Source organism: Anoplophora glabripennis, unplaced genomic scaffold, assembly GCF_000390285.2.
Source record: "Anoplophora glabripennis isolate ALB-LARVAE unplaced genomic scaffold, Agla_2.0 scaffold297, whole genome shotgun sequence".
NCBI classification, from domain to species: domain Eukaryota; kingdom Metazoa; phylum Arthropoda; class Insecta; order Coleoptera; family Cerambycidae; genus Anoplophora; species Anoplophora glabripennis.
This window is the reverse complement of record NW_019416562.1, coordinates 488,634-497,997: the sequence shown is the minus strand read 5'-3', so window position 1 is coordinate 497,997 and position 9,364 is coordinate 488,634. Positions and strand designations below refer to the sequence as shown.

The window sequence follows — 9,364 nt, the reverse complement described above, 5'->3', positions numbered from 1 at the left end:
ATTTTTACCTCGCTAGTCTGGGGTTGATACAGGGTGTCCCGAAATTAATGCATCAAAATTTGGTCACAGATCCTTAAGGCAAATTTAGGGGGCCCGTATTTTTTATCTGAGGTATAAAAAAGACTATCCTTAGGGGCAGATTTTAGGGGGCTGTAACTTCGAAAGAGGGAGCCACTTGGCAAAAAGAAAAAATACGGGTCCCTAAATTTGTCCTAAGAATCTATGACCAAATTTTGTTGCATTAATTTTGGGACACCCTGTATAACCACTGCTTTCTGGACACCATATTGTACCTACACGATAATTTCTTAAAGTATTTTATTTTTTAATTCTATTTCAAGGCACAGTTACATATTTGTTAACAGAATACACATACGTTTTCCATCGGTATTCATACAATTCTCTTATTTGAAAACCTTACTGTTTGGAAGTTGTGATCTAGCGGATAGTATACATTAGTGTCTGTCAGATAGAGTTCCTATTTCCGTAAGGGGACTTTAATTAAACGTGTACACATCGGCAAGATACGTCTGAGGCTACTTTAGCAAATTTTCTGGCTACTGTCCAAGAATATTGAAACTCCTTCGGCTCTTAACTCAAATCTTATTATGGATAAACTGCGTTTTACCGAGTTTCAAGTCTGTATCTTCAATTACTTTTTAATAATTACCTAATCAAAAACTTTATACAGGGTAGCCCATCGAAAACGTACCGCAAGGCATTACAGGGTAGTAAAAAACTTTTCGGCAAAATCCAAAAACAGGTCAAATTTGTTTCTGAGGGGGACAACTTTTGGCTCAAAAAGCATACCAAAATCTTCAACCCCCTAAGTGGGGGTGCTATCCCCTAAATTTTTTCAAATGGGAATGGGGGTCAAGTGGGGGGTCATTAGAAAGGGCTTTTAATTCTCTATACATCGATTCTTACTTTTTGAAAATCGATTCATTATTTTAGAAAATATGCAGCTTTGAAAATACGAACAATATTTTTGACGAGAAATGCGAAAATCGATTTAATTTTACTTCAAAACTTACGGTATTAGTCAAGTAAATGCTGAAAATGTTGTCCGCCAACTTGCATACAATGATACAGGTTGTCTTCAAACCGTTGTCGAACATTCTGGAGCACTTGCGGTGTTACTTCGCGACATACATTAATGATTCGTCCTCGCAGATCTTCCAAGGTATCAGGTGGAGTGCTGTAAACTTTGCTTTTAATGTGCCCCCAGAGAAAGAAATCTAAAGGATTTAAGTCGGGTGACCGAGGGGGCCACTCAATTGCACCTCTTCGTCCTATCCAGCGTCCTGGAAACGTCTCATTTAGGTAATTGCGCACATTGAGCGAGTAATGTGGAGGAGCTCCGTCTTGCTGGAAAATCAGTTCGTGTTCATTGTAAGCAGGGTCGTCCTCTATGATATTTGTTAGAGCTGGGTCGATGACATTTTGTAGTAAATCCAAGTACATATCGCCTGTCAAATTTCCAGGAAGGAAAAAAGGACCTACAATGGAATTTCCAAAAATACCTGCCCATACATTCAACTTCTGGGGGTGTTGGGAGTGTGTCTCATGGAAAATCCTTGGATTGGTATCAGCCCAGTAACGACAATTATGGCGATTCACTAAACCATTCAAGAAGAACGTACACTCGTCCGAAAAACACACATTAAAGAGGAAATTATCGTTTATCGCTCGTTCAGTCATTATTTCGCAAAATTGCAAACGACGATCAAAATCGTCTTCATTTAGCTCTTGCACTAGCCGAATCTTATAAGGATGGAATTTGTATTTTTTTAATATTCGTTGGACACTTGTACGACTCACTCCTGTCGCAGTAGCCAATTGCATTGTACTCAGCGTACTATCCATTGCCACTTGCCCCAATACCGCTATTTCCGTAGGTTCATTTAGTACCGGATTTTCAACCTGCCTCTTTTTGTTATGAACGGAGCCAGTTTCGCGAAATTTGGCCACCAATTCGCGAACAATTTTTCCAGACGCATGTTTCTCAGGATGCCGTTGGTTGAACAGTTCGGCGACCCGATTTCCGCATTCATTGTTTTTGAAAAAAAGCTCAATAATTTCTACTCTTTCTGGAATTGAGTACACCATAATTAATCAATTTAAAAGACTCGGCAGTATTGGTACTCTTCAACTACAAGTCACAAGACAGTTATCTAGCAACTTCTTGTGGCCTATCTAAATACGAAACAAAAAGCGGACAATTTTTTGCTCACCAAAATCAGGCTAAAGAATTCGCAAATCAAAAAAAAAAACAGCGAATTCTTTTGAAGGAATTTACCAAGCTAATACCGTAAGTTTTGAAGTAAAATTAAATCGATTTTCGCATTTCTCGTCAAAAATATTGTTCGTATTTTCAAAGCTGCATATTTTCTAAAATAATGGATCGATTTTCAAAAAGTAAGAATCGATGTATAGAGAATTAAAAGCCCTTTCTAATGACCCCCCACTTGACCCCCATTCCCATTTAAAAAAATTTGGGGGATGGCACCCCCACTTAGGGGGTTGAAGATTTTGCTATGCTTTTTGCGCCAAAAGATGTCCCCCTCAGAAGCAAACTTTACTTGTTTTTGGATTTTGCCGAAAAGTTCATTACTACCATGTAATGCCTTGCGGTACGTTTTCGATGGGCTACCGTGTATATTACATTACATTACTTTATATTTATCATCAATCATCATTTTTCCCTAGCCTCTCCTTACTGCTTCTTTTTTGGCGTCGATGCTGTTCAATCATCTTTACGCATAGAAATAGGAAAGTATTTACTCGACTGAAGGTAAGGAAGATATAAACAAGTTATTAAAAGTGTTGCGACAACAAAAAACCGGCACATGCGCCAATCTTCGTCCCCAATTGATAATCTGGTAATAATCAATACGTGTGTTTTAAAACAAGTACGACATTTTACTACACGAAACGCGCCGATATCTTATCAACATGATAACGATATCCCAATTGCATGGCGAATTTTATATTTTTCATCGACAGAAAGGGTTCTTCAGTCAAATATGGACTCTTGCCAGTACTGCGGCAGTGTCTTCTCAAAGACCGACTCCGTGGACCCCACCGCGAGGTTGTATGACACCCATGAAACGTCCAAGAGTAAGTGGTGGTGCCTCAGAGGACTATGTTCGCGAAAAACTGACCAAAGTGTTGACGTCATCGTTTTCTCTACCTCGGACACGCCACGGGAAGGAAAGTACCAGAGGAGGCGTACCATACAGTTTGATCTGGAACAGAATGGTAGTCTAGGAGTGAGGAATCACAGGATAACGCACGCGTCCATTCTGAAGGCTGTTAAGGTTCGTTGTTTTGCTGCTTTGCTCGAAAACTTAAAGACCGTACATAGAATGTGACAATTCCTCTGAAATTTACACTGGCATTTCAGTTTCGTTAGACGATACATAAAGTAAAATATTACTATTATAGGATGCAGTGTATCCCCTGGCAAAAAAAAAGAAAAATTGTAAATTACTGGAAACTAAGCCGTTTTAATTTTATTCGTAAGCTGCTGTGTAACACATTTTACGTTCTTGGGTTCTGAGTATTGCATCTTAAAATAATCCAAATGCACTTGAAATTACCACAAGGTATCTATGGTGGTTTCAAATTATATTAGGTTAAAATCTACAATTTTCAATGTACAACGAATACAAATTATATATTTCGAAAAACAATATACAATTTGCTGTAAAAAATAAGTCAAAAACACTTTGTAGTGGTACGTATGTATCCATTATTTGAAAGTTGTTTTTTTTTAGATGAACCTATTTTGTTATTTCACAAAGTAAATAAATATAGTTTTATTTATTGTTGTGCACTTCGCAAAATCATATGCGTCCCATTTAGGTTGGTGAAGGGGGTTTTCGCACTTTATGTACGGCCGTGCGGCTGGAAATGCATCAGAAGCGAGGCGTCTGTATGCGGCAGCATACCCGAATAGAAGACTTCCTTCTCGACAGGTATTTCAAGTGCATATCTGCCAATTCTGACATTTCCGTGTTTGAATATGACTCCATTTTATGAGTTGCAATAATGTTGTATACTTAAATTTTCCACTCACCACTTTTACTAATTAAACACTGCAAAGCTCAATTGACAGTTTATCAATAACTTATATTGTTAAGCGTTGTGGCAACGTCAGTCTTTTATTTGCCATGGTAAACAGATTTTTTGTAATTTTTGGCCTAATAACTTAAAGAGCAGAGTAATTTTCAAACTCAATTTACTCGAAAACCATTGGAAATATCGATTTGGACAAAAATAATATTTTTTACGTAAAATTGTTAAGATTTTATAAATCTGTAGAGAAAATTGTAAAAAAATGGAAATAAAAAAAATTACGGGCCGAAAACCCCCTTCACCAACCTAAATGGGACGCATATGATTTGCATGTCGAAAAACGGAGTAGCCCATGCTATTTAACATAAAAAGTTATGCAAGACCCATAAATTGTTTTCTATTTATTTGCGACCGTTTTGTCAATAACAGAAAAAAACAGTTTTGTTTGAGCCCTTTTAAGGGCATATAACTTTCTAAGGGTGCGTTTTAGGGCACATGTTAATCGGAACTTTTTGGCTTATTTTAATGAGTTATAAACGCAGCAGAAGTTTGGAACCCTATTTTAGAAACACCCTGTATATTGTATTATTATTTCTAAGTGGACCTTTTAAATTCATTATATTTATTGTGATATAGTCTTATAAAAACAATGGCAATTTTAGTATTTTAGTAAGTATGTGTAATGTAATTGAAGGTGGTTTATCTATGTACTATCCGATTTCGACAGCGTGACAGCTAACAGTTCAGTTACTCAAAATGGAGAACTACACGAAAGAACATTGCGTTTTCATTATTGAACAATGTTTTGAAATTGACGAACGTTTGGCAGTTGCAACTCACAATTTTCATACAAAATATGGTCGAAATAGTGATTTAGTTTCATCAACGATGAAGATATTAATTAAAAAATTCAAGGAGACTATATCAATTAGTGATCTTAAATACTCTGGCTGTCCTTCAACAAGACGTTCAACACAAAACATCAAAGCAATTCGTGAGACTGTTGCTGAGAGTCCAGAAACATCAATTGGGCACCAAGAATCTGACATATGGAGAAAATTCTCTACGAAAGATTTGCATCTTCATGGTTACAAAGTTCAATTGACTCAAGAACTGAAGCGTACTGACCACGCAGAGCAAAGAGAGTTCGTTGAATGGATTATGAAACACGTGAATGTTGATTTTTCGAACAAAATTATCATCAGCGATAAAGCTCAATTTCATCTCCATGGTTTCGTTAATAGACTAAATTGTCGCATGTGGGGTTCGGAAAATCCACGAGTAATTGTTGAAAAACGAATACATCCACAACGTGTCACGGTTTGGTACAAATTTTGGGCTAGAGGCATCATCGGACCGTACCTACTTCTTTGAAAATGCAGCTGGTCAGGCGATAACAGTTAATGGTGTTTGCTATCGCAACTAGATAATCCAGGTTTTTGTGCCTAAATTGCAAGATATAGATGTAAACGACATGTGGTTTCAACAAGAGGTGCCACATGCTATAAGTCTGTTTTGGTAATCAGAATTAGCCGCCCAGATAATGCGATTTAACGCCGTTGGACTTTTTTCTTTGGGGTTTTTCGAAGGTTTGTGCCAACAAGCCACGCCTGAAGGAGGAAATTGAGCGCTGTATCAACGAAATTCAGCCGCATTCATGAAAACGGTCATGGAAAATTTCGACAGAAATATGCGGATGTGCCAGCAAAACCGTGAAGGCCATTTACCCGATATGCTATTCCATAGCATATCGGGTAAGTAGCCCTATACTGTATACTTTATGAATAAGTAAAAAATTTATAATTTTTAATTAAAAGCCTGTGTTTTCTGTCAATATTCTTCTTCTTCTTCATCTAGTGGTTGGTCCTTTAAAAGTCCCATAGCACTGCGGCCTAATTAGGCCTATTGTGCGTCCCACTACTAGTCCTATTTAGGAAGTAGATTTGTCCTTTTTACAAAGTCCAAAAGCTTTCTTGCTGACACTTCTCTCAGTTCGTTGGGTTCCAAATAGGGTCTCCCAAGGAGGGCCATTCTGCTACGTGCAAATCCCGGGCACTCGCCCAGGATATGCAGAGAAGTTTCATCCGCCGATTCATATCCTCGGCATACCGGACAGTCTACAAGCTTTAGTTTATGCAGATGTTTCCTAAAGTGACAGTGTCCCGTTATGAGTCCTGTCACTTTCCTGAGCCGGATTCTGTTCAAGCTCAGTAGCTCATTCGCTCTTCCCTTCGAAGAATACTCCATAAGCTCCTTAGAATGGCTATGTCCTGGCCTTGAAGTCCAGTATTTCCTGTGTTCTGTCTCAGTCCATTTGCCCAGAGCCCGCCTGACCACACTGGGAGATGTGCCACAGAAGGGCTCCGGGCCAATGAACTCTGTCTCGGATCCCTTCCTAGCAAGTTCATCCGCTTTCTCATTTCCACAAATGCCTTTGTGCCCTGGCACCCAACACAGTCTGACTGTATTGTTGGTGGCCAGTTCAGTCAGCATTTGTAAACAATCCCACACCAGTTTTGAACTTACCTTGTGTGCGGCTAAAGCTTTAATTGCAGCTTGACTATCAGAGAATATATATATGAGTTTACGTCTATAACCTCTACGTACATTCTCTGCCAGACACGCCATTATCGCGAAGATTTCTGCTTGGAATACAGTAGGGAACTCCCCCAGACTGTAGCTTGCACTCCATCTGGGTCTGAGTCCATATATTCCTGCACCCGTCCCTCTGGTCATTTTGGAGCCATCTGTAAACCATACTAGGCTCCACCTTTCCAGGGTATTAAACCTTTCCTCCCACTCGCTTTGATCCTCTATTCGAGTCTCAAATGGCTTGTGGAAGTGAAACTTTGGAACCATCTTGTCGGATACCATCCCAAGAATTGGTTCCGACATAGATGTATCTTTGATCCTGGAGTGGGAACCACCCCTCCAGTCATTATTATTCCTGAGTCGATATGCTGCTAGCCGCGCTTCTCTCTCCACCACTATATGCAGCGGTGGCAGATTTAGCATGACTTCTAGTGCAGCTGTCGGGGTCGATGCCATCGCCCCCGTTATACCTAAACAGGCCAATCTCTGAATTCTATTCAGTTTTTCCTTCGCTGTGGTCTGTTGTGTTTTCTGCCACCATACCACCGCGCCGTAAAGAATCCTGGGTCTTACTATCGACGTATACAACCAGTGTGACATCTTTGGTTTCAGTCCCCAGGTTTTCCCAATAAGGCGGCGGCATACACACAGTGTCTGCTTCGCCTTACTCACCACTTTTTCCAAGTGCGCATTCCAGGTAAGCTTATTATCCAGTATCACTCCTAGATATTTTACTTCCCTGGAAAGTGTAATGCTCCTCTCCCCTATTATAGGTTCAGAGAGTCCAGTTATTATGAATTATAAATTTATTTGTAATAATACAAAATTTATTTTAGACTGAGTAGGTACATAGATTTTTTGTTAAGAACTAACTGAGAATTGAATTCATCAATCTTTCTCAACTCGTCATTGGCGTCGAAATTTTGGGTTTATTAGTAGTAGTGTATCGCAGTATATCTGCCACATAAAAAATTTAGTCAATGTCAGCTGTAGTTGTAGTTGCAGTTACAATAACTTGTTTATACAATAATATGTATGTATATCCAGCCATTGAAGATAAAGAACTGACGGTATAATATTCTTCTCCATATACTCGTATTTATTAATTGGAATCAAAATGACTGTAGATCCAAACGTCGTGATAAGGGGCCAGTCCATTTTCATGTTACCTGACGTGATAGCTAGATATTATCTATATCCCACTTTCTAGATAATAATGCTAAACAACATTTTATTAATAGTGAAAATAAAATTGTTGTATTTACTGAAATAATTGCTTTGGAGGAGTACCTACGTAAATATCATTTTGTTATTTACTTTTGAAATCTACGCTTTCAAACATCTTATGATATAGAAAAACTTATGAACAAACAATAAGACCTTCAGCAATATTTTTTAATTCAATTTTTTTTAAGATGATTATGTTCTTTTTTAAATACAGTCTGTCAAAAATGTATTCGGAATTTGTCAATAAAACACAATATATATGCAATTAATGATCAAAATTTATTTTGTCTCCTTCAAAATAGGCTCCATCTGAAGCAATATACTTTTTCCAACGAATGTCAAAGCACTTTTTAAACACATATTCAGGTATGGACTCTTTCAGCGACTTTTGCTTATAGTTTGTATCCACTCGAAACATGTTCCACGAGGTGATATTTTGAGATTTAGAAAGAGGAAAAGTCAGCAGCGGACACATCTGGCGATTGCGGTGGCTGTTCGATGATATTCGTTGAGTTTTTGGCCAAAAATTTTTGGGAAGGTGCATTAATGTGATGCAAAATTCAAGAATTGTCCTTCCATCGATCTGGTCTATTGCGGTGGATACTCTCTCTCAAACGTCTCATAACGCCCAGATAATATTATTTTTTGACTGTTTATCCATCCGGAAGGAATTTTGTTATAGTCCAGTCGGTATCTGTTTCAAAGAGTCCATATTTGGGTGGATCATATATCCACGGAGAATTTTGACTTTTTGGCTTTCAAATATCGCTAGAAATGAAAATTCTTTTATGCGCATTAAAAAAAAAACGTGGGCTTAACTTTTGGCGGCACAATATGTTAAAAAAATTCGAAAAATGCCATATTTTTCTTCCTATTTAATTATTTATCTTTTCAAGAGTTGATTTTAGGAAGAGGAAAAAAAATGTTTATAATTAAATTTTACAAAATATGACTAGTTACAAATCGAATGAATCATGATTATTATTGTAAAAATAGAAAAAATTGCCAAAAATGGGGTTAAAAAACAATACATTTTAGGGAATTTTTTGGGGTCTTTAAATTGGGTATAGGACCTTCATACTTGGTTTAAGAAAACTTCATATTATGTAGAATCATCACACCAAATTTCATCAAAATCGGTTGCAATCCAGATTTTGAAAAAAAAATTGCAAATTTGCAAAATTTTGCACAGCAAAAACCAAGGCCCTTAGATACTTGAAAATTTAATAACATATATAAGGGCTCTCAAGCTTTCAAACGTTTTTTGAAAAATTCAAATCCGTCGATTAGGAGAGCTCTGGCGCTTGTTTAAACATTGGTCGAATTTTTGTACTATAATTTTGTACTTTTCTAATATAATGAGTGAATTTCTCATTTGCTTATATTTTAAAGAGTAAATAATATTTAAATTATAGTTTAATCACAAAAGGAATGATGATTAAATTAATAATTAATTAATTAATTA

The 9,364-nt window shown here is 37.4% G+C and overlaps 1 protein-coding gene across 1 annotated transcript in view; it reads left to right on the top strand.

Moving 5' to 3' along the window:
• The first annotated feature begins 3,026 nt into the window (after nucleotides 1-3,026).
• LOC108906933 (high affinity cAMP-specific and IBMX-insensitive 3',5'-cyclic phosphodiesterase 8) overlaps nucleotides 3,027-9,364 on the top strand; it is a 168,125-nt gene continuing 161,787 nt past the window's right edge. Inside the window, exon 1 of the mRNA XM_023454942.1 lies at nucleotides 3,027-3,320. Within this exon, the coding sequence (XP_023310710.1) occupies nucleotides 3,027-3,320 (294 nt within the window). The remainder of the gene's footprint in view (nucleotides 3,321-9,364) is intronic.